General features: G+C 49.6%; 1 protein-coding gene across 1 annotated transcript in view; it reads right to left on the minus strand.

Moving 5' to 3' along the window:
* Cdh13 (cadherin 13) overlaps positions 1 to 26,113 on the minus strand; it is a 661,187-nt gene that overhangs the window by 314,733 nt on the left and 320,341 nt on the right. Inside the window, exon 4 of the mRNA XM_048355041.1 lies at positions 5,391 to 5,507. Coding sequence (XP_048210998.1) covers positions 5,391 to 5,507 — 117 coding nt within the window. The remainder of the gene's footprint in view (positions 1 to 5,390; positions 5,508 to 26,113) is intronic.

Here is a 26,113-nt window from a genome sequence, read left to right on the forward strand (position 1 = left end):
GAAATGCCGTGGTGAAGCCCCTCGGTGCGAGGAATGCACGGAAAGTAAAGCAGGCTCTGCTTTGGAAGTGGGAAGCACAAATGAAGAGGCTGAGTGAGGATGGATGGGGTCCAACCACCTTATTTGGATATATGAGAGTAGAACCACAAAGCCTGTTGAAATGCTTTTAGAATGCTTAACCAATAAAATCCATGGAAATTGGGGGTGGGTTAGGGTAATGATGGAGGGGATGCGGTTGATGGGGTACATTGTGTTGCGCACATGTGGAAATGTCACAATGATATCCCCGCCTATAAACTAATGCAGGTCGATAAAAGAAAATTTGAATGTCAGGAAGCCAATTACGGTGAAAAAGGTGGATTTACCCTGCCCAGATGCCCTAATGATTGATTGAATCATGTCCTGGTTTTCAAGATCAAATGAAAATAAATGAACAGTTCCGGTTCCTCGGGTGCCCTGGGCACACGTGGCCGGTGGGTGCCGTCCTGGGCAGTGTTGGCACGGAATTCCCTGCAATGATTTCAAGGTTCAGTGGAGCTGCGGCTCCCTGGATCGTCGGTCCAGCCGCTCTGGGGAGCCGGGATGAAGGGGGTGTGCCCCGGCAGAGGAGGAGTTCAAAGACATGGAGATAAGAAAGGCGTATGTATAACCTGCTTGTAGAAACAAACTCTGATGTTCATTTCAAGGAGAATTTTTGAGCACCGAGCCTCAGGGCGTCTTCTAGCCTCTATATTCTAATGTCTGTCCTATTCTCTAGCCAAGGGTGGTAAATTTTACTCATTGAATAGAACAACTATTGCCTCAAAAGGAGGGGATTAAATAGATGCAAATTTTGGAGAAGAATGCATGTAGACTTGAACAGAGGGCACGGGGCCATGTATTTCAAGGGGGCAAAAGGCTGATTGTCATTATGTAGATCAGGGAAGGATCCGGCCAGCCCTTCCGCACGTGAGCGGGAGGGAGGGGGGGAGGGAAGGCGCTGGGGACTCAGAATCAGCTCTTTTCTAGCTCTCCAGGAGTCAGCTGGACGCCGGTGAGTTAGTTCTCCACGACGAGCAAATGACTATCCGACGGGAACAAAATGAATTCAACTCCGAGGCCACCGGCTTCCCTGGCACCTGTCTTCCTCGGAGGGCATTAATGAAGGGGGCGTCCCTGGCCGTGGGGTAGCTCTAATAAACCGCGTGCCCAGGCCTCGGTGGGACATTTTGGGAATGCAGTAATCATCCTCAAGTCTGACTCACATCCACGGCACAGTCAAAGCCCAGTCCTGGCCGAGTGGTTTTCACGATCTGGTCTAATGATCTATGTTGATTCCCTTTAGGAGCAGCACATGGTGCAATTACATATTTCTTCCATTCTGGGTTAAAGATGTCCTTGCAAATGCCTATTCTGCCAATTTATGGAGGTATAAAAACAGGATTTTCAGTAAAATGTGCTCTCATTGGTTTTGATGAAAAGGGTTTGTGATGAAAGCAGAATCTCTAATAAGCATTTCATAAATGACTTGTCTTTCAAACTTAATATAAAACAGAATAAAACACATCTCCCAAAGACCTCTGTGCTGCGCGCAGACTTCAAGTGCCCCATTCTCAATCAATCGAGCCCAAGAACTCACAAATCTCTAAAGATGCCATGAAATATTTATCAGCAGAAGTTGGAACAACTGAGTAATTATTTATGGCCCAAATTTTGAAATCATCGCACTTTGAGCGATGACACTTTGAACAGGGGTGGGGGGCTCTACAAGGTGGGAATAGAGCGACTCTCCAGGTCACAGGAACCCGCTCTTCCCTCTGTCTAGAATTCAATAAAAGGTTTGAGGAGGCGTGCCCATGACAATCTATCCCGCCCTTTCTTAGGATGTGCGAAGTTTTCTGGGAAAGAGCCACCAATACGCGTGCCAACTCGCCTTCCTGTGGTTGGCTGTACCAGGGGTCACCTCCCAGAAGTTTGTGGGTTCACCCTGCCCGAGTGCTCTCCACCGGCTTCCTAAGCCAGCATGCCAGTAAAATAGAACGTCAGGTTCTCACATGATTCTGTCTTAGGACAGGAAGGTGCCCAATATTCTAGTTATTTGGCTATTTACTGCCTAATTAATTATTGGGTAGGCATATGAATTATGCATTAGCCACAACTTTAGCTAATCCCAGAGCTGGCTTCTTGGCTTTCCTGTGGATCTCAGATTCTACTTACAAGGCCAAGGCGGGGGGGGGGGGGGGGGGGGGGGGGGCGGGGGGGAGGGGAGGCTCCCTCCTCCCAGTGCCTGCCTTTCTGTGTTTATATCCTTCAGTAGATGGAACACCTTCTCTAAAGGAATCCTGATTGTGATAGAGAATGACAGAGACAAAGAAAGCCAAGAACAAACACTTACGCTCCAGTCACCCTATTGACATGCAAGACAAAACGTGTGTGTGTGTGCGCATGCTCGCTCTAGTAACACAGATGGCAACCTTTGGTTTTGTTGAAGTGAATTTTTCTCTAAGGATTTACTAGAAAATTTCCAGCTGCATAGGACAATGCGCAAGACTTTTACAGCGAACACCCATCCATACGACTGCCGAGCTAGATGCTACAGTTCACATTTTAACACACTTCCTCCACCCTCGATCGCGTGCGGACCCTACAGCTGTTGACGGAGGCCTCTGCAAGCCGCCCGCCCTCTCTGGGTCTCGTTGCCCTCCTTGGCCCATTGGAAGGTGAGCCTCGTGGGGCTGTGGCCCTCAGATTTCCCAGGGACCAATGGAAAGTGCTCAGCACAGTGCCGGACAAGCAGTGCAGAGGGGTCGCTACTGTCCCCTCGCCTGTAATCCCGCGAGATCAAGGCTGCTGTCGGCGTCTCTGGCCTTTGACTTCCCCGCTGGAAGGCAGTGGGTGCCTTGCCAACAGCTGGTGCTCAGGCTTAGTTCTTGTCATGCTCGTTGATAAGAACTGGGTTGACTTTCGGAGCTTCCCCCCGCCGCGCCGTGCCTGTGACTCCGTGGGCACTGACTCATGGAGAGAGACGGGCAGCAGGGCGAGCTTCGAAGCCACAGGACATGAGAAAACAAGTTCAGGCAATGAGGTGGGAGCGGAGGATGAGAAAGACAAAGAAGGCCTGAATGATCACACACAAGTCTTTATTTCTGTGAAGCCCGGTGGTGGGGCAGATGGCGTTGGTGCCCGACTTGTGTCCTCCTTTACCTGTGCGTTGCGTGCCCCAGACCGCACTGCCGTGGGGCCGTGCACCTGTGCCCGCCGAGACCCATCCGACAGCTTCCACCTCCAGAAGCCAGAGCCCAAATGCGCCTCCTCTGTGTCTAAGGTGGCCTGCCTCAGGTATGTCATTAGAGGAATGAAAGACCGGCTAACGCCGCCTTCAAAATCTCTTTGGGGGCAGCACCTTGAGGATGTGGTGACCCCGTGCCGGGCAAGCCAAACCCTTGGGTCTCGGGACAAACAGACCACAGGGACGGCAGCGGACAGGACCGTCACCGGGCTGAGCGGAGCCACCTGCCTCGGCCCCCTCGGAGCAGCTTTGCTTCCCTTTACATTTGATTTTGGACTCCCGGCAAGATTGTGCCTAAAGAAGAAACTTTGACACAGTGGCAGCTCAAAATAATAAGCACGGTGATTAGCAGGATATTGGGTTATTACTGCTTCTAACTTCCCGTAGAACTCGACCTCTAAGAGGCCATGTCACTGTCAGGTATCATCCCGGCCACCACAGTGCAGCTCTGAGCGCAGGTCTCCGCTCCCATGCCGTGGCTACGTCTCTGCAAGGCAGCCAGAAGCATCTCCTGGCTCCCCAGTCCCTGCCCCTGCCCCCCCCCCCACCCTCTTGCAGCAAACACAATGACATCTCAACTCCTCCCGTGCCTCCCGGGCGGGCCACGCGTGTCTCCTCTCTCCGCTTCCTCTCTGCGGCATCCCGGTGGGCCGGTCTGCAGACGCGGCTCGTCCTTCCCCGGCCTGCTGCCCCACCAGCTGCCTCCTCTCCCAGATCTCCCCACAGACATCCATTTGCCCCCGCCGGTGTCCCCCTGCCCGCCCCAGACTCCGGCCAGCCACCTGCGGAAAGCCCCCTCCTCCCTCGGGCTCCCACCGCCCGCCCATGTGATCTTTTCCTCCATGGCTGTCTTTCTGCTTCTGCACAGCATTTGCCACACGCTGCGATTTCCTCGTTTATTTACTTAAGGAAATATCCTTCGCCTCATCAGAATGCAGTAGAGAAAAACGGGAGCTCCTCATCGGCCTATTGTCTACTTGTTCCAGTCTACTTGTTACCAGTCTGACGCTTACAACCCGCATATAACGCACGTTGCATTGTTGCTTAATGAATGAATGAAGAGAACCATAGTACCCAGCATTAAGATCATTTACTCAACGAACTGCCAATGGTCAAAGTTGAGGTTCAACGAACGATGACAAACCGGTTAGAACTTGAGTGTCCAGGTTGCCTTCCTGGAGGGACGGAACGTGCTCACAGGTGCTCACAAGTATTCTAGAATGTTGGCAGGCATCCACTATTCTGGATTAGGCACTTGCCCCACAGACCAGACCAGACCAGACCAAACCAGCATGGGGTCACTTGTTCCAAGGGCCATGCAATCACAGTGATTTAAAATGGGCCAGGACATCCACAGCCACCAATCTGAGGGGGTCTAATTTGCCTGAGCCAGCCAGTGGAGGACATTCCCTCTGCGTTACCTCTGGAAGGTCAGCGACTCTGGGGTGACCAAGGAACGGGTTATTCCTCAGTCAGCATCTTCTGCGAAGGGCATCCACCCCATCCGCCCTGCTCGGCAGATCACCCTTCGCTTCCATTTGATAGACGGAGTGCAGCCTGCTTCACGACTCGCCAATTAGATCAGTAAGTCCAGTTTGTTGATTTGTGTTTTTTTTTTTTTTTAAATCAACATGACAACATCAAGATGGTGGCCGGAGGCCATCACTCCCTGGAAAAGTTACTGTTGTGATTCATCCGACGGCATTTCTGGATCTGGGTAGTAAGGCTTAGCTCTCATGATCAAGCTTAGATTTTAGACAGCAGCCCAATGGTGTTCCCTGGCAGTGCACACTTGAACAAGAGGAAACGATAAAGACAGCCCTCATCAGGCTCCACCGCTACCATCTCGAGGAGTTCTGTTCTTACCTGATGACATCCTGAAACTCGACTCCAGCAGCCTTTCCTACCATGTACACCTCCAAATGGTAATGTGCAAGGCTGGTGCATTCCCCCCCTCCCCCCTCACATTTCTGTTTTTAACGAGCCTTTGAAATTCTCTTCCTCTCCAAATCCTTCCACCCTCTTATCACTTAGGCATTCCAAGTAGTCATCCGGACAGTGACAGCCGGGCGCATCCCTTCATGAAAGTATGTTTTTGTCAAGTGATATTTGTCTGGCTTACCTTGCCAACATCTCTTGGGAAGGGCTGTCTCTGATTCTCCGGGATTAAAATGGGAGATACCACGATGGACCTCTTTTGTCTCGGGACAGGAGAGGTTCTTGCAAATTTAAATATGTCCTAAAAGAGAAAACAAAGCCAGTTGGTTAAAATCTCCCACAGAGAGGGTGTATCAGTCTAGCCAAGAGACAGTTCCTTTGTTTGTAAAAGAAAACAGCTGTTTGGACATTGTCAAGTTTGTCCTATCAAACCGCATTAGCTTTACCACCTGCAGTGTTAGCATCATACTAAATCTGGCACCATGATTCACAATGACTGTCATCGAGCTATTTAATTCCAACTTCGGAGTCAAGTCTATACACTGTCACTCTGGATTTACGTGTCCTTCCGCGCTCCACGTTTCCGTTGTTCATCTGCCATGTAAGCACCTGCTCAGGAACCCAGAGAACTCGTGAAGAGGAAAATGCCCCATGCATGGCTAACGGCAAGGTCCTTAAGACTCATCAACGGACTCATACAGCCTGAGCCGTGCCAGGCACCCGTGGAGAGGTACACCATTAAGGGGGGGGGCCCTGGATGCACGTCCCAGCAAGCAGCACCCAACTTCAACCACAGATAGGGGCCTTGCCCCACCTTTGCTCACCTTTTCAACTAAGTAACTCGGTGCAACAGAGGAAACTGTCTACTATGGTTTCATACGAAGTGCTACTTTCACATTGCACAGACAGAAGGAAATAAAACTTAAAAAATACTGGAGATGAAATAATGTTATTAAAATTCATGCTAGAAACTGTTGCCAATGGATAATAATTCCATTTTTTAAAGGGAGATAATAAAGGTGCAGGTGGGGGAATCACTAAAGGAGAATTAGCTCCAGGGTGAGGTAAGATTTATTCCTTGATCTAATTAGGATACTGAGAAAGAAGTACAAATAACTTTCAATATATAAATCAATACCACATGCTGATTAATATTATCTTTTCTACCATCAGAAGTAAGCATGTCAAACTTTAGAGAACAAGTCATGTGGTAAAGAGTAATTTCCTGCCATCACCTGCTCCTGGCCCCATAAAAATAGAGAAAATAGAGAAGGAGGGAGGGAAGGAGAGAGAGAGAGAGAGAGAGAGAGAGAGAGAGAGAGAGAAACAGAGACAGAGACAGAGAGAGAAGAGAGAGAGGGGGGAGAGAAAAGAGGAGAGGAAGGTAGAAGGAGAGAAAGAGAATACTTGATAGTTTTTAAAGAAAGACATACATAGAAAGGTCCAACAATAAACAAGGCCAGCCAAAGCTCTGAACCCTTTTATTCGTAGTCATTTTCTTGATTTTTCTTGATTTTTTCTAGGAGTCTAAATGGATAACCCACTTGTGGAAATCAATTGGCCCTGTTGATTTATCAAGAGTCTCACAAATGTGTGCACCCCAGCACGCTGTAATTCCACTCTAGGAACATATCCGAATGCTAAACGCAGAAGAACCAAGCCGTTATGCAGAAAGATGTTTATGGAGACATCACGTAGAAGGGGCAAACGTGACAGACAGTGTAATGTGTTCAGAACAGTCGATAGGATGGGCCCATTGGTGGGGGGATTCTGAGGCCATTACCAAAACGGCAGTTGGGACAAATACGTTCCAAGCCCTGCACTCGCCACCCATGCTTCCGCAGGTAGAATCGCAGCGGGTATCAAGCCCAAGTTGGCCAGGGTGGTGTGAACTTCCAGATATCCATAACTATGCTATTTGCAACTAGCTCCCAAAACAAATCATCGTGAAGAAATTTCAGAGCGCTTATGTAAGAGGTGCTCTGATCTACTGAGCTAGCCGAGAGGAACATATAGGATAGCGTACTAGAGAGATATAGAAATAGCCTATTGGACTCCTTGTAATTTACATGTGCTATAATGGATATAGAAGAAGAATATAAAGATTTTAATTAAAGAGACTAAGTAAGACAACCAACGAGAAAGACAACAAACTCAATATGTAAGCAAAGATGGAAAACTGAAATCTATACAAGACTGTGAAAGAAAGAGCGAGAAGGAAAAACAACAACAACAAAGAAACGGAGCCAACATCCAACCAACCAACCAACACAAAGCAGTGCAAAACGCTCCCCATAAAAGCAAACCCCGGCACAGCGAAAGGAGAGAACAGAAAACAAGGACACCGAGTGGATTCTAGTTACACAAAACTGCCGTCTACCATCGATGAAGATTCGGGGAGTTTATTAGAGGGACGGGAAAAGAACAGAAAATAATGTGCGACGCACAAATCTCATTTACAGTAAAAAATAACAAGCAGAGCCTCCGAAGAGTGAAAGCCTGGAACACACGCCGAGGAGATTTAAGGGTCTATGCAAATGCAAGGCCTCGGGGGGGGGGGCCGCCCGAGGACTCTGTTCATTATGACCCGACGGGCGTGATGTGTTCGAAGCCGTGAACAAGCCTATTGTGTTCTGGATGACAAGCTTTCTGCTGTCGGTGACAAAGAGCTCGTTTACGCGTCCAGGCCCGCGGCGCGGTGGTGTTTTCCTGCTCACGAGGACCAGCGTGGGCACGTCCCCGAGTCCCGCGCTTGTCCCGGTGCCCTCCGGGCTCGCCAGTACTGAGGAAGGCAGCGCCGGTCCACCCCCCGGCTCTCACGTGTGCCGTAACGAGCCCAGAGGAGCAACCTGGGTCTGCGGCATCCAGGAAAGCAGCAGGGGGTTCCGAGGCACCCCCCCACCCCGGCCCCAGCAGCATCTGGAAGGAGGTGGGGTAGAGACGGCCATGGGGTGCTCCCACGGCGGAGCACCAGCCCCGAGCGGAAACGCGTACTAGCGAGTCGCCAGGCCCTGCGTTCAAGCTCTAGAACTGGCTGGAGAACTCATGGCTCTGGTGCCCATTCTGCACCCCCTAGTGCCCTCAGGGGGGACTTTAATGTGTTCCTGTGTCTCTCAGGAGGGAGGAGGGCTCTGAGCCCAGCATGGGGAGGGGGAGAGCCCTCGAGCCAGCCCAGCCGCTGCGGGGCCCCAAGCCCGGCCTGCCGCTTCCGTGTGCAGGGTGGGAGGCTTTGGGCTTGAGTTTGCTGAAGCGTTTTCCCTCGGTGAGTGTGAAGCTTAGATTCCAGCCTTGAGACTCACGGAGTTATCACCCGCTACCCTGACCCTAAGACCGTCCTGGGGTGTGCACAGGTGTGTCATGGGAAACACGACCACCGTGTTGTCAGGCACACTGCCAGGTGTGGCCTACAATCACCTGTCTGTCCTCAGGCCGGCTGCTGGTGCTCCCCCTGCAGAAGAGCACTCCTGAGCTTAAACGCACGAGCTTTCGTGTTTCCATGACGAAAGGCGTTGCAAGGCAAGCTATCTTGCGGAGTCTGGGGGGTGGACAAGCGTTTTTCCCCTGCTGGAGAGAAGGCTGGGTGCACTGTTTTTCACACGTGAAGCCGGCCCACTCTCTAGAGTAGACTCTTCCTCTACATTCACTGTTTCAGCAGACAGCTATCTATTGAGCACATACCCTGTGCGCTTTCTAGTCATTAAGGAGTGGACATCCTTTACAGCATTCCCTCAGAGGGGCCTGTGGTCCGGGGTTCTATGAGCTTCTATGGGAGCCTTAGCTACCTGTGTGTCCACGTCTGCTACAGGACTGGAACCCACTCTCAGGGCAAAGACAGAGAGGGAAAATCAAATCTAAAGAGCGGTCTCTCTTCTCCATGTGTGACCCCCCTCCCCACCCCCACCTGTCCATCTGCTTTGGTTTACTTGTGCACGCGTCTATTTGTACCTGTGTCCCTGCGTATGCGCCTGCGTAGGTGTACGTGTGTGCACACGTACGTGCAGATGCGTGTGTGATACGTGTGTACACGCATCCAGAGTTTGCAGCTCAGTACAAGGCGGGCTGGACTAGCAGGCTCCCGCGACCGTGTTAGACCACACTCGCTTTTGGTCAGTTCATCTTACCTGACGGAATACAGTAGGCTCACTACAGAAGCTTTCATGCACCCCATAACACCCCATAACACATGAAACATGCTGGCACACAGAGAAGAAAGGAATGCTCATTCCCAGCCCCGAGTGAGGCGAGCAGCGCAGCGGTTCGCCCCTCTGGGTTTGCACGGCTCCCGCTCGCTCTGAGATGCAGGTGCCGCGCTGCTGGGCTCCTGCATTTCGGGCCTCACGGTGCCTCCCGGCTCCTCCCGCTCGGGCTGCAGATTCCGTCCTCCCAGCTTCTGCAGCGGGGCCGGCGGGGGCTCGACGCACGCTCGGCCGCGCCTCTCCGTGTGCACCTACGTTCAGGCGCTTCTGAGTATTTGTCAGGATGAGTGGAATATAAAAAGCGTGGCGTCGTAGACAGAGTTTTGTTTGTTTGCCTGCCTTTCTCTGGAGAGGGCTCCTCACAATGGCTTAGCACAGGTCTAATCACCGGGTCGGAGGACATGAAGACTTTCAAGGCCCCGTGACGCCGTCAAGCCGCCACCGGCATGAGGCGCAGCCCTGCGAGCGCAGGGCATGCCGGGTGGCGGGTCCGCAAGCCTGTGTGACCACTGCGCCGGTGCCAGCCGCCATCCCCCGCTGTGTGCTGTTCTAATGGAAACGCCCTTCGCCCTCCCCCACGCCTCGCTTAGCCCTGGTCCTCTCTACCACCGAGACAATGTGTGCACGGGCAGGCACATGCACGCACGCGCACAGACACACACACGCACTCACACACACACGCCGGGTCCCTATTATACCTTACACGTGACATTTTCTAGCTCAGCTTAAATGGTGGCTTCAAGATGATTTCGATTGACTTGTAGCTTCATCTGCCAGGTCCCATTCAGATGCAGGTTTGTTTTGTAACTCCATTAAAGAGCATCTATTTAATAAAGGCTATTCTTGCACAGCAACCTGATGGCATTTCTTCTTATTCCAAGGGCACTTTCTCACGGACATGCCCCACAAACACTGGCGCCACTTGTGGAATGGTGGCAGGGAAGGTGTGTGGACCCAGCCCTGCCAATGGCAGGTGCCAATGGCAGTGCGTTTCATGCGTTTCAGCACCAGAGCGGGCGGGGACCAGATGCCTGCAGCCTCAACCCCGCATTCGCTAGCAGGGGACAGCAGAGGCTGTGGATGGCAGTGCTGTGGGTGTGGACAGCAGTGCTGTGGGCGTGGACAGCAGAGGCTGTGGACAGCAGTGCTGTGTGCGTGGACAGCAGTGCTGTGTGAGTGGACAGCAGTGCTGTGTGAGTGGACAGCAGAGGCTGTGGACAGCTGTGCTGTGTGCGTGGACAGCAGTTCTGTGGGCGTGGACAACAGAGGCTGTGGACAGCAGTGCTGTGGGCGTGGACAGCAGTGCTGTGGGCGTGGACAGCAGTGCTGTGGGAGTGGACAGCAGTGCTGTGGGTGTGGACAGCAGTGCTGTGGGCGTGGACAGCAGTGATGTGGGTGTGGACAGCAGTGCTGTGGGCGTGGACAGCAGTGCTGTGGGCGTGGACAGCAGTGCTGTGGGCATGGACAGCAGTGCTGTGGGTGTGGACAGCAGTGCTGTGGGTGTGGACAGCAGTGATGTGGGTGTGGGCAGCAGTGCTGTGGGCGTGGACAGCTGTGCTGTGGGCGTGGACAGCAGTGCTGTGGGCGTGGACAGCAGTGATGTGGGTGTGGGCAGCAGTGCTGTGGGTGTGGACAGCAGTGCTGTGGGTGTGGACAGCAGTGCTGTGGACGTGGACAGCAGTGCTGTGGGCGTGGACAGCAGTGCTGTGGGCGTGGACAGCTGTGCTGTGGGTGTGGACAGCAGTGCTGTGGGCATGGACAGCAGTGCTGTGGGTGTGGACAGCAGTGATGTGGGTGTGGGCAGCAGTGCTGTGTGCGTGGACAGCAGAGGCTGTGGACAGCAGTGATGTGGGTGTGGACAGCAGTGCTGTGGGTGTGGACAGCAGAGGCTGTGGACAGCAGTGCTGTGGGCGTGGACAGCAGTGCTGTGGGCGTGGACAGCAGTGCTGTGGGCGTGGACACGCTGTCGCCCTTCGGTGAGGCAGGCTACCACCTGTGCCAGCTCAGGGAGGAATTCAGACAGCAGGGGCCGGCACCTGGTTATTCCTATAGGGACTCACATAAAGAAGGTGTGTGTGAATCTGTCAAATATCAAACCAGGTGCGTCTTTCCTTTGTGCCCCAAGGCAAATCCAGCTCCTTGGTGGAATCTTAGGGTAAGCTGGGGACACCAGGACCCCAAAGCAAGCTTCCCCAGCCACCTGGTAATGGCCACCCCTCCTCCAGCAGGGCCTACCTCCTGCCAGACAGGGAGGAGACAGTCCGGTGTCAGAGGTGGAAGACCGGGCTAGGATTTACCCTCTGCATTCAGTCTATCTCAAGGTCCTTGCTCCCTCGCCCCTTTCTTAATTTTTTGTCCATCATAGGGGCTTGAACTCAGGGCCTGGGCACTGCCCCTTAGCTCGTTTTGCTCAAGGCTAGCAGTCCACCACTTTGAGCCACAGCTCCACTCATGGTTTTTGAAGGGTTAATTGGAGATAAGAGTCACACGGGGTGTTTTGGCTTTGAACCGTGATCCTCAGATCTGTTTCCTGAGTAGCTAGGATTATAGGTGTGAGCCAGTGGGGCTGGACTTGCTCTTTCCACATGTGTGTATCTGTTTGTTTGTTTCTGTCTGCATTCCTCATTTTTGGTGAGTGACTTCTTGACGTCAGGGCTGTAAATTGTAAAATTAGGAAGCGATTCTTCACATCAGCTGCCAATGGCAAGTGCCCTCATCTCCCTTGTCTGCCTCATTTTGAAAAAAATCGGCTCTGTGACTGAATTTCAGAATTGTTTTGCTGAGGTGAGGAACTTGTTCCCAATATTTACCCTCAGTAATTCCTTTCTTCCTTTGCGAATTTCTGTCTTCTCGTGGACACTTCCGGCAAAGCCCCATTTCCACTTCCCTCCATGTTAATGAAGACGGCAGGGTGGTGACCGTCTGTGGCAGTGATCATCTCTCTTTCAAGGAGCTCTTGGCGGTGAAGCCCGAATCAGCAAACTGTCTTTTATCAGCTGTTCTGTTTCCCTCTTTTCTCTTTGTTCTGTGCTTTTGTTTTTTTTTTTTTGGCTCGGATTACAGAACCTCACATTTTAATTCAGCCCCAACCTCTCCTCCACGCTACGCAGTTTACATTAATAAATTCTCCTTCACAATCGCGGACGCGGTGTCGCCTGTCTCCTCACGTCATTGATTACCGCGTCCTTTGAAGGTTCAAAGGTGTGTCAGATCTACCATGAAAAAGGGGGAAAAAAAGAGAAAAAAAAAAAGAAACCACATTTGATAGACTCCAATATCTGAGGTTTCCCTGGGCCTGGTGGTTTTGAAGTTGTGACAGTAAAACAACTGCAGGAAGGAGAGCAGTGTGTGATAAATATTCAATGGCCACGCAATGCTTGTTCTTTCCCTAAGAGATGGCAGGAAGGCTCAGCCTCCTTCCTTCCCCGGCAGGCTTGGTGGTACAGCAGCCATTTGATAACAGGGCTCAGAGAATCTACCTCTGGGACCCAAAGAGCTATACGTCGGCGTGCTGGTTGTTCCGGGAACTTGACCCCCAGGAAGAGACTCATGCTACCTCCTTTGGCTTCTGATTCTTCTCCGCGCTGATGTCGAGTGTTTCACCAACGACTTTTGAAGAGCAAGCGAGCACGTTTTCTGAGCCCTTCCTGGGACTGAGGCGCGGGCAGGCATTCCCAAGGCTCTTAGGCCTCCACGGTCCTAATCTCTTGTGATGGAGTGTCATCACAGCCCCGTTCCCCAGACGAGGAAAGCGAGGGCCAGAAAGGCTGAATTCTCTGCCGAGGGACACGCTTCTGGCGCACAGGAGCCGCCGTGCCTCCTGCGTGAGCTGTCTTTCCACGGAACAGTTTTCATTTCTGAAGGGAGCTTCGGTCAAAGGGAAAGAGCGTTTCCCTCGGACACGCGTGCGTCGCAGTTACCCTTGATCTGGCCGAGGAGTTTTATCATCAGGATTGCCACTACCCTGACCCAAGCCAACGTCCCTCTTGCCTGGAGATCGCAGCACGGTGCTGTCACGGGGCTGGTTGGCTTCTGTCCTCATGAACTCCCTCCTCCTCTCTGCGGCAAGAGAGGTCCCGGCTGACACCACTTCTCCTCTTCGTGGCTTCCGGCGGGGTCTGGGCGCACTCAGTAACACCAGTCCTGGTAGGCGAGCCGCCCCCTCCTCCAGGCTGCCCCGAACCTGGCTCCGTCTGGTTGCTCTGGCTGGCCGTCCCTGCTCCTAGAGCTCAGCTGCTCTCCTTAGGCCTCTTCCGCCATCTTGCGAGGCCATTACACACACACACACACCAAGATATGCCATTTACGTATAATAACAGCGATACAGAAATTATATACATATATAAATATATGTATCATTATCACTTGGCTCTCCTACTAGAATGTAGACTCCATGAATAAAGGGATTTTTGTCAGCTTTCCATAACTGGAGTCCCTGTACCCAGTCCAGTGGTTGGCATATAAGTAGGTGTTTAATGCAACACTGTTTTGAGTTCTGCCCTTCATCATGAGCGGAGAGAGGAAGGATCTTCATCATATTCAGAGATACCACACGAGAAAGAGGTTGACCATCCGTGTTTCACTGCGTGGCTGTCACGTGACTTCCGTGGTGTGCGAAACACACAAGTGGGCCAGAGGAGGTATCGGGGCGCCATTCATTGTGGTAAGGGGTGTGCTGCTGAAAGTTCTTGGAGGAGATGGGTGAGGGATGAGATTGCCCCATCGATCCCCCGGCCACACGTCGGCGGGGCAGGAGCTGAGCCCCGGGAGGACGGCTGCCTCTCCGCAGCCGTCCTGACCCTCAGGTCTTACTCCAGTGGGGAGTATAAAAAATATAATAATAATAATAGTGATAATAATAATAATGATGATAATAATAATCATAAAAGCAAACCATTATAATTTTCCAGTCCTGGGGCTTAGACTCAGGGCCTGAGCACTGTCCCTGGCTTCCTTTTGCTCAAGGCTAGCACTCTACCATTCGAGCCACAGCGCCCCTTCTGGCCTTTTTCTATATATGTGGTGCTGAGGAATCGAACCCAGGACTTCATGCATGCTAGGCAAGCACTCTATATAGCTAAGCCACATTCCCAGCCCTACCTTCATTATTTTATCCCTGTCTGCTCCCCACCAAGACATAAGAAAGAGCCAGGAGGCCAGGATTTGGTTTTTAATCTTCCTCATTCAACATCCTAACCCTAGAAAACCAGCGCAGGCCTTGGCACCTGGTATGAGCTCAGCCGACGTATGAATCGAAGGAGTGATGAATCGGTGTAGTGGAGGTGGCAAAACGAGCCTACGTGGAGCTGTAAACTCCGTCGGGACGCTAAGTGGTGTTGGCTGCTGATTAGCAGGAAGAGAAATTGTGACTGAGGGCTGTGGATGGCGGCTGGACCCTAAGGCGGTTCTGCAGGACGGCACACAGGGCGCTGCCGGACAAGGGGGGGCTGCAGGCGGAAGCCACCCAGATCAGAGCCACCGCCCGGCCCGTCCCACACCCTCCGGAGTGGCAGACACCGCGCCAGCCCGGCCTCGCCAAACGACCTCACCCACGGCCCCAGACGGCAGGTCAGTGCCGACCACCGCGGGAAGGGCGAAGCTGAGTCAGGTGAGGAAGGATATTTTCAGAGAGGTATAAAGCTCAGCTCCACAAAGGTCTGTTCTCCTGAGGATTAGGAGAGACGGGAGCGTCACACTTAGCCCGTAGGTCGTTCCTGTTAAATTCTTGGCCATTATCAGAGACACGGCTAGGGCAGAGCGATTCAGTGTGGTATTTCATGTCACTGTCTTTCCTCTTCTGGTCCATAAAATGAAGACGGGGGGGCAGGGGGGTGACCCCCACGGTCACACCCATTTTAATTGGGCAAAACAGTTTCAGCCTACGAGAGGATAAGGGAGGGGCACAGAAACGGAGGGACAAAGGGTGAACAAATGCAGCCGTGGTCCTCGCTGGACACTAGGTGGGAAACGAACCATTCAACTTGTGGGCGGGGATGGGGAGGAAACACTGAGAGAAAGCGAGGGAAAGGGTGAGAGTAAAGAAACACAGTCGGGGCTGGGGATATAGCCTAGTGGCAAGAGTGCCTGCCTCGGATACACGAGGCCCTAGGTTCGATTCCCCAGCACCACATATACAGAAAACGGCCAGAAGCGGCGCTGTGGCTCAAGTGGCAGAGTGCTAGCCTTGAGCGGGAAGAAGCCAGGGACAGTGCTCAGGCCCTGAGTCCAAGGCCCAGGACTGGCCAAAAAAAAAAAAAAAAAAAAAAAAAAAAAAGAAACACAGTCTTTACCTGACTTACGTAACTGCAACCCCTCTGTACATCACCTTTGTAATAACAATAAAAAAAAGTACAAAACACAGTTTGAGCAAGGTAAGGTGACTTTTCCACAGCCCACAGACGGGGCGAACAGTGATGAGAGGCGACTGATATTGATCTGAATCTACGTCAATATTTCTCCAGAAGCGCACTCAATCTTGACATTATCAAAGGAGAGGATTACGATTTTTTTTCCCCCTGAAATTTTCAAAGGTGGCCAGAGGGTTCTTTTATGAGACTTGAAAAATACTTTGCCATGTCTCTAACTTTCGAGAGCACTGGAGATTTTTTTTTTTTGCTTTAAACAAAAATCCTGATGTCAAAGTCATCATTTCCAGGTATAAAGTGAATAAAAGGCTCGAATCCATTCTTGCGGGTGGTAAGAAGTAAGAGCAAAAAGGTGGCGCACGATTAACACGGTCTCGTTTGCGTCGGTTTCCTCACTGGTCTTCTCCCAGCGCGTACCTGTGGTCAATGCGAAGGAATTAAACCCACGCCGTCCCCCCCCCCCTCCATTGACACGTGTCTGTAAAGCTTGTGCACTCATAGCACGAATTTAAATTAGGCTTCAGCCGAGACTCTCAGCCCTGAAAATTGAAATCATGAGTCGTAGAGGCAATAAAATACTCATGAAATGCGGTCATAGCCCTGGGATAATTTTTCTGTAATTGCACTTTCATTTCTGTGATCAGTCCCTTAGCCACGGTACCCAGAAGAATGCTTCCATCTTCTATCGCGCTAGCTGTTGGATATCTTCTCCAGGGATGGGGAAATTGCCAAAGCGGGCATCGACCTACTTGATTCCCAACCAAACCCCCTTTCAGGGATGATGTCTGATGTATCCCAGTTTGGTTTCTGGGTCCTCTCTGGGAGATGTGTGGACCCGTATCACAGCTCCTGATGGCGCCTGGATTTCTGAGAGCTGATGACTGATCGACAGAGACAGGCTTATTAAGGAGCAAGCCTGTGGCTCCCTGGGCCGGCCCTGGTGCCTCGAGGAGCTGTCTGTTTACCTCTGCCCTTTTCCACGGTCACTCACACACACAGTGCTTGGCCCGTGAAGTTCAACGCGAAGCGACCGTCTACTTCTCTGCCATGTCATTCCCTCTGCTCACCCTTTCTCTTGTTGTTCCTTAACCACGTGTTCAACCTTCGCAGGACAGCTCAAACACGGGCCGCCGGCGACCTCAAGCAGATCCTGGAAGGCGTTGCCCTTTCCTTCGTCTGTCTTCAGGGGCACTTCCTTCGAGGTGTTGTATGTAGTCATGGCATACCTGCGTGGCCTCTGAGAGGAGCTTATGTCGGATATCCACAGCGCTGACCAGAGTCGCAGGCAGAACACGCTGCTCCAATAAAAGCTCCAGCCATCCTGCTCCCTGAATTCATGCTTCAGTTAACCAGGTTGGACCTGTTGTTCCAGCAAACACATTATTAATCCTGTACGGGGCATCTATCATAGGCTAAGGATCCTGGCTAAGCATTGTATTGTCCACGCATAATGTGTAGCTGGAAGAAGTCAGTCTTCTGGGGGAGAAAAGGAATGAGACTTTACTACAGTTGTCATTTTAACATAGTAACGGATGGCCCATGGTAGGATGTGACCGTGACACCAACACGGCTGGGGGAATCACGATCCAGAACAGAGGGGAGTAACACTTCCCCACCGAAATCGCCAAAGGATTGGCAGTACAGGCCGGTAACAACGGTCCGCCTTTCAGTCAGTTTTATTGATGCTTTAATTTTTTCTCATCTCTATCTGGCTTGGATCACAAACACCTTGCTGACGGTCGAGTGGACGTAGTTATTGAGGTGAGAGTTGGGGGGGGGGAGGCTGGGACATTGGGGAAATTAGATGATATATACTGCCTCTTCCGAATTCCACAGTGTCACGCTGGCACCTCGAAATAAGCCACAGTGTGATTATCTGCACCCCAGTAATTGGCCAGCTGTGTGTAAGCCATAGTTTTATCTTCATTTCTTTCTAGACCGCTGGTGGTTAAATATTTATTAGCATATTATCAGGAGCTTCTCAAGCTGACAGTGAAGTTCATTTGGGGAGAAGGAGGGAGACTCTTCTAAACAATGAAAGGAAGCACGCGCTTCAGATTACGGACACTGCCCTGAGGACTGATGGATTCTACAAAAGGAGCTCAAGATTGTGGGGGAGTACACAGAGAGCATTAACTATTTAATTCATTTTCAATAACTTATAGAATTAACCATGTTGGGAATGTAGTGGTCCTAAACAGTATCTGTGCACAGACAATCATTTGGAATCTGCAGTCACTGAGAAAATGATTCTCGTAACTCACCATTTGGTGAGTGAGAAGGAAAGCACCCACTTTAGATGTAAACGTATCTCATGGGGATCGGAGTTGTCGATGATGGTGTGAGACGCCTTCAATGTGTCTCATGGGAGGGGGGAGTTGACGTGATTATATATTACGACGGCAGTGAACACAGGGATGGCTTGGTGTGCTATCCAGACTCCACCACTGAGGCCTGGTACATCCATTCCCACAACTCCAAAGACGGTCATGGCCAAGAGACAGCAACCAAGACAACTGATTCCAAAGACCCATATCATTGTCCACACTGTTCACACGGTCATCCGAGGGCTTTGCCGTAACTCACAACATCTCCCTGAACCCACCCTTGCATCTTCCATCCATGAGAAGAGCACGGGTTATTCCTGGGAACATTCCCTAAGGTTTTATACAAGCCAGTGTCCACCACCCGTGAGACACTGTCCTGGTCACCCCACCGCAATGATGAAGAAGGCGAAGCCGCCCCCAGAAGCAATCGGACGTCCACAGGTGGCACAGCCGGGAGGTGCAGCCCCATCCCGAAGGGCTTCTCCGATTCCCAGTTTCCTCGGTAGTTCATTTGGAGCCATGTGACTGGAGTTCGGCAATTACTTAAGAGAGTAATGAAGATTGATTCCTACTTGTACATCCCGAGTCTTGAATGGCAGGCTCAAATGTCTGAGCCTTAAAAACAGACCAATTGTTTGGCTCAAAGGCTGTCTGTTCTTCAAAGACCAGCTCAAAGGATCTGTCTCCCAGGAAGCATTCCTATATTCTTCTTTTTAGCAGCAGCGATCCTCTTGCCTCATCCATTTTTCAGCATTTTCCATTCAGCTTCCATTTCAGGAATACACGACTGGAAGGGCTTTGAGAATTTCTTTCTCTTGAGACTTTGTGGTGGCCACTCCTTTCTGCATGGTAGATAAGCTTGGTCTGAGGAGAAGGCAGGAGTGCACACTTGCAGCCTTCGTGAACCAGGACACACCTCAGGGGGACTGTGTGCTTCATGCTGCTTTCTACTGCTTCCCACCTGGAAATAGCTAGGGAGTCTCCTCGGGACAAACCCGCCTGGGCCCAGCTGGGGAAAACTATTTCACAGCTATCCCCGTGCCGACGGAGGAGAGGGAGACGTGCACCTCACGGTGCAGCCCAGGCGTGAGGGTTCCTGTGGCAGGTGAAGGGTGAACGAGTCCCGGAGTTTCTAAAGGGACGAGGCAAACAATACTCAAAGGGAAGGAGCAGGGCGAGGGGAATGGCTCCAGTGGGCACAGCGTTTGCCCAGCAAAAACAAGGCCCTGAGTTGCAAACTCAAATATGGTCCCCAGTGTGTCCCCAGGTAATCTACCAAGGAAGAGGGAAGGAAGGTGTCTCGTGAGGACCCCCATCCCCAGAGCCCCGCGGGGAGGAGCCAATGCCTTCCCCACCAACTCAAAGAGATTTTTTTTTTTATTTTTAGCTGTCGCACAAAGTTTGGGCAAATGTACTATCACCATTATTTTCAGAAGGGAAGTAGTTCTGTAACGCTTTTGGGTATTTGCTCACATATTTACTGAGAAATGTGGTATTTCAGAAAGATGAACTTGCTTAGATACACAATCTCGTGGGAGCGTCTAGATCCGCTGGGTGAGTCGGAGGTTATTTTCCTGATCTTCGGGGCAACAATTGATGTGTTTGAGGAAGGTTCAATGTATTTGGACTTCCAATAACTTCAAGTATATAGGGAAAACATGATTGCACCGCCAATGAGAGGGGACAGAAGTTTTACTTTCAAAGTGACAGAGAAAGAAAATGGTAGTAATAAAAGAGGAAGGGGGGGGGAAAGAGTAACAAAAGAAAATGGATGAAGCTTGTTTAATGCTTTTATTGATTTGCACTATTTTATTGTATCAGTCTAGTGCTCAAAAGGATCCAGGGCTGAGAAGTTAATGAATTCTAGTTAGAACTTTCCAGATGAAGCTGAGAATGGCATTAGCACCTGCCTTGTCCTCATCATCTGAGACCCGGCTTTGAGAAAACGTCTTGATCATTACAAGGGAGCCCAAAGGATCTGTGCTAACAATAACCATCAATCAAATGCTAGCAGGCAAAGGTTGGGCAAATCCATACTGTGGTAATGGCAGGCTTTAACACAAGCCATACTGAACTCCAATCAAAGGGCCAGGTGCTAGTCCCCACATTTAATAATTGTGTCATTTTAGGTAAGCCTTTTGAAACTTTTGAGTCTAACATTTGCGGCTGTAATGTGGGAATAATGATGCCAATTTTGACAGCACACAGTCGTGATGGGTTACAACAGGGTGGCGGGCAGGGCTGCAATTGATGTGGTGCTTAGCAAGGTATAGGGGCTCCAAGTTCAATTCCAGGCACCCCTCAAGGAACACAAAAGAGAGAAAGGAAAACAGACCCCAAAACACAACACACCAAGTTGCCTAGGGTCTATTTCCTATTTAACAGGTCTTCTACTTGCTAGGATGAAGTTGAGTGTTTCAGAACGTACAAGGTCCTTCCCACCAGAGATTCATAATGACAGCAGCACACAGTGACCACAGAAAAATGAAAGAATTCTTTGGACCTTTGGGAATTATTTGTAAATATTTTCAGAAGCATAGACATGAGAGATTTATCAATTCACTGAAAGTGTAAGAAGCATTGTTGTTAATTTGGGGGGACAAGCTCTTTGTATTCTGATATCATAATTTTAAAATGGTTTGTGAAACACAGAAAATAAATATTTATTAAAAACCAGCAGGTGCCAGGTACAACAGATGCTCGAATGCAGTGGTGAAGCCTAAAAAACAAGTCTTTCTGGAAGAAGCTAATATTCTAGTGGATTTCTTTTTTAACACGACTTTACATGGTAAGGTAGCACTAACTAAGTTGTTTATTTAGAGAATTTTGTGCATTGGAGGTCATTTGTTGCAGGCCCCGCCCCCCCCCCACCTTAGTGGCAGAGCTGAGCAAGGATAGTTGGTTTGATGGCCAACACTGTTTTCTGTTCAGTAGCTCCAGGAAGAAATGCCTTTGGAAGGGACTGGAATTTACAGCCACACAGTGTGTGTGAAGAGTCACCCTTTGAGATATTCAAAGAGAATATCAGCACCATACCGATTGGGCGAATGGATTTCTCAACATGCTTCTTGTATTGCCAAATGAGAATTTAACCTAAGGACATATTCAAAAGTTTGAAGAGGTTGTCAAGGGCTCCTGGAGCACTTTTTCGGGGGCGGGGTAGCAAGGTGGGAAGGAGAGGAAGGAGTAAGGAAGAACAAAGAGAGAAAGAGAATGAGAAAGGAAGGAAGGAAGGAAGGAAGGAAGGAAGGAAGGAAGGAAGGAAGGAAGGAAGGAAGGAAGGAAGGAGCTCAGTATGGTAGTACATGCCTCTAATCTCAGCTATTAAAGAGGCAGAGAGCAGGGCACAGCTCAGATAGTATGCCCGCTTAGCAAATGTGACCCTCTGAGTTTAACTCCTAAAATTGCGCCCTCCCCCCAAAAAAAGGCAGGGGGATCAGTCACATCTATAATCCTAGTTACTCAGGAGGCTGAGATCTGAGGATAAGGGTTCAAAGCCAGCCTAAGCAGGAAAAGTCTTACAGACTAATCTCCAATTAATCACCAAAAAGCTAGAAGTGGAGCTGTGGCTCAGGTGGTAGAGCACTAGCTTTGAGCAACTAAAGCTAAGCAAAAACACAAGACTAAGAGTTCAAGTGCCAGTACACACACACACACACACACACACACACACACACACACACACACAGATCCACTGATCTATGTTCACATGTACAAAACTTTATGGCTTGCCAACTAAAAGAAATCTGTTCAGTCTTTAAAAGTAATGAAAGGCAAAGGTAACAACATAGACAGCGTTCTTTCTATAACACTTGGAAATTTCCAGCACCGAGTTGCTGGTGAACATATTTATAGCAGAGCAATGCACTTGGATAGAGAACCAGAAGGGGATGTTCGTGTAGTGCTGTGCTTAGCATTCATGGTTTTTTTTTTCCCCTTCAAATGATTTTAATGCTGTTATAGATTTTATAACACAAAAGCTTGTGTTCCCAGATTTGTTTTTATTAGTCTGCGTTGTAATGAATGTTGAGGGCTGCTCTGAAAACCAAATTTGCTTTGAAAATAAAGTATTGTTCTAAGTTTTAATCACCAGATTGTGCAGTCTGGGCAGACAGTGTGGGACAGGCCTTCGAGTGGATCTGGCAGAAACATGGAGCGTGGAGAGGCTGTGCTGGGGGCTGACGCTGCCCCACACTTGACCTTGAGCAGAGAGCAAAGGACATCACATCTATAGGAGTCTGGCTGTGGCAGTCAGAACCATGGTACCTGTGATGGGCTGGGCCACAGGTGAAGAAGAACTTGAAATGAAGGTAAAGGGGGTGGGGGAGAGCACACACGCTGGGCAGTAAGGAAGGAGGGAGCTTTAGACATGAGTGGAGACATTGATTAACAATGCTCTGAGCTGACATACAGCCGTCAGAGCTTTGCCTGAGCTGGCCTGCCCAAACCCTGCCCTTTACATCTGAGAACAGCCCATACCTCTGGCGTCAGCTCTGAGGGAGGCTCCTGGGCCCCACTGTTCATGGGTACCCCCTTCTCACAGTGGTGCTCAGAGCACTGTCTGGGAGCTGGTTGGAAATGCTGGGTCTTGCCCTCACTCTGAAGACACAGATCCAGAATATGGATTTCCATGGTCCCAAGGATTCGGCATGCATAGTAAGTTGGATAGTCCTTTCTCTACTTTGGTCTTGTCATCTTTGACCTCTGTGTTTCTTTGGATACAAGGGATGGCAAATAAGCCAACCCATGCTGTTTCATTACAAGTCTGGTCTGCAAAGAGTTCAGGAAATCGTGTGTGTGTGTGTGTGTGTGTGTGTGTGTGTGTGTGTGTGTGTGTGTTTGTGTGTGTGTGTGTGTGTGTGTGTGTGTGTGTGTGAAAAATGTAAAAAGAAGAGTCCGGGCTTGGTGGCTCATGCTACTCATCCGAGCTACTCAGGACGCTGAGATCTGAGGATCACAGTTCAAAATCAACCCCGGGCAGGAAAGGCCATGAGACCCTTATCTCCAATTAATCACCAGAAAACTGGAAGTAGCATTGTGGCTCAAAGTGGTAGAATACTATCCTTGAGCAAAAAAGCTTGAGGATAGCACCCAGGTCCTGAGTTCAAGCCCCACAACCAACAAAGGAAAAAGAAAAAGATTGAAGTGTATTATATGTATATGTGAAGGTAGCATAATAAAACCCATTAAATGTATAAGAATGGGTGGAAAAGAATAAGGATGGAGTGAATATGATCAAAGCAAATCATATGCATGCATGCAAATATTACAATAAATCCGCTTTGTACAATTAATACACTAACAATTCCTTCTCAAATTTCAGGATGTTGCTAGGAATATTCAATTAATAAATAGAACATCAAAAAAGTACAGTACGATGGGAAAACATCTTTATAAAGGAAAATGTGTGGAGGACTTAAGGATATAAGTAGGTGATCAGACATGGGGTGTTACAGCGTAGGTTGTAGTTAATTAATCCTTGGCCTGGCCATTCAGGGGCTCTCTTAGTTCACACATTTGCAGAGCAGATAACAGCTCTTTTTAGATCCTTGCTGTACATAACCACATATGCATTGAGATATGATACATAGACATGCAAAGTCATTGGCAAAGCCAAACCAGGGGTCAGCTAATTTTGCCTGTAAAGCACCAATGGGTTAGTATATAGTATTTGGCGACCATACTGCCTCTGTCATAATCACTCACCTACAGAAGCTACTGATGGATGATACATAATAATTGGACAAGGCCATGTCCCAATAAAGCATTATTGCTAAAAAGTGATGATAGCACACACCTAGCCTGGGGACTGGAATTGGCTAATCTCCTATCCAAACCTCTGTATAAGCTTGTGGTTGTTTCCCATCAGCCTCTAAATGCTGGCAAGAGACTTGCCAGACGAACTTGCTGAAAGTATTTTATTTTATTTTATTGTCAAGGTGATGAACAGAGGGGTTACAGTTACATATGAAAATAAGTACAATTCTTGTCAAACAGACATCCCCTCCCTCATTTTCTTCCACTTTCTCCTCCCCCCCCGCAAGTGGTTAGGTTCATTTCCAACATAGTGTCTTGTGAGTATCACTGTTGCATTGGTTCACCCTTTGTCCTTTGTCTCACCATTTCTGTGATTCTCCTTCCTGTCTCCAAATCAGACAATACAAAAGGTACCAAAATAACTAACAGTGACAACAGGAGGTAAACCAAAGGAAAAAAAATGAAAGAAGTACAGTACAGTACAGTGCAGTACAGTAAGAGAAAAAAGACCCTCTTGTTTCTATAGCTTGTAGTTCATTTCAATTAGCATCATTTTATAAGGTCACATGTACATAGCTATTGAGCTATTATGAACTACCCTAGACATTAACTAATTATTACAAATGAGGGAAACCAGGCAGCCTATGTTTCTTTGGGTCTGGCTTACCTTATGTAACAGGATTTTTTCCCCCAAGTCTTTCCATTTCTTTATGAATAGGATGATGCCATTCTTTCTGATAAAAGCATAGAATTTCACTGTGTATATTTACCACATTTTCTTGATCCATTCAACCACTGAAGGGCATCTGGGTTGATTCTATATGTTGGCTATGGTAAATAATGCTGCAATGAACAGAGTTGTGCTGGTAGCTTTAGCTTGTTTGTGCTCATTTGGGTAAAAGGCCCAGGCATAGGATTTCTGGGTCATAAGGGAGCTCTATGTTTGGCCTTCTGAGCAGCCTCCATACCGACTGCTGAAAGTATTTTCTAGTCTACAAGATTTCAAACTATGAGCCAAGCACACACTGAGAGCCTTAAATGTGTTGGATCATGTAAAGGATTTATACATTTTTGCATTTCAGTACTTTGTTCTGTGAAGTAAGTAGCAATAGCAATGCCTTTTATTTTATTTTCTATTTTTGTGCCGGTACTGGGGCTTGAACATGTGGCCTGGGAACCGTCCCTTTGCTCTTTTGCCTTTTTGTGGTTCATTAAAGATAGAAGTCTCATAAACTACCCTGTTGGGGCGGGCTCCAACCCGTGATCCTCAGATCCCAGCCTCCTGAACAGCGAGGATGACAGGCGTGAGCCAACGGCTCACAATGACTTTACTTTCTAGTACAGGGCTGCTGATTCTGCATCGGGACACATCTTATTAAAATTCCAGGCTTTATTAATTTACATATATATGTATATATACACACACACACACATATGCATGCATGCACGTATGTACGCATGCATGTACTGTGCCAATACTGGGGCCTGAATTCTAGTCCTCGCGTTCTCCCGCTCAGCTTTCTCGCTTCCGACTGACTCTCTACCATACAACTCTGGGCTCTGTGATGTGGCTGGGCGGCGATGTGTCACCTGGAAACATGAAAATGTTATAGGGAAAGAAAGGCTATTGCAAATTGTGTCCATAGAATGTCAACAGCCTGCTTTCTGCTACATCGCCGTGATGACAACCCTGACATTTAAAGCCGGGGCTCCGTGACTTATAATAGGCAGCAGGGAAACACAAAACCCATGAAATCAACAAGACACCTTTGGCATAAGGAAATCACAAGCCGGAGCTGAACCCCGAGTGTGTCAACACGGGCTAAGGAGGCAGGGATGGCCGCGTGCCGGCTCGGCTGTCGGGAGCCAGAAGGAGAGTGTGGATCTGAGTTAGGGCTGAGCCCTGCAGAGGGTACTCGCTACATACTCCTATGATGCGCAAGTGTAGGCGCTGGGGTTGCCCCACTAATGAAGGCCTTCCCAAGCAGGGGGTGTGGTCCTCAGTTCTCCTGTTCATGATTGGCTCATTGCGAACACACTGAAAGCCAGCATGGGCGCCCACCCACCACGGCAGGAGAAGACCACTTGAGTACCTCTTATACTTAGTAAAAAGTAGACCCAAGTGTTTGAACATAAGCATCCTTAGGCTTAAATTTCCCACGACAGGCGTGAGAGCTCACAGAGACCTGTGAGTGCTGTAGGTGTCTGTGTGTGCGTCACGTGCTAACACGGATGGAACACGGCTTCAATTCCGTTACTTGC

Source organism: Perognathus longimembris, chromosome 10, assembly GCF_023159225.1.
Source record: "Perognathus longimembris pacificus isolate PPM17 chromosome 10, ASM2315922v1, whole genome shotgun sequence".
NCBI classification, from domain to species: domain Eukaryota; kingdom Metazoa; phylum Chordata; class Mammalia; order Rodentia; family Heteromyidae; genus Perognathus; species Perognathus longimembris.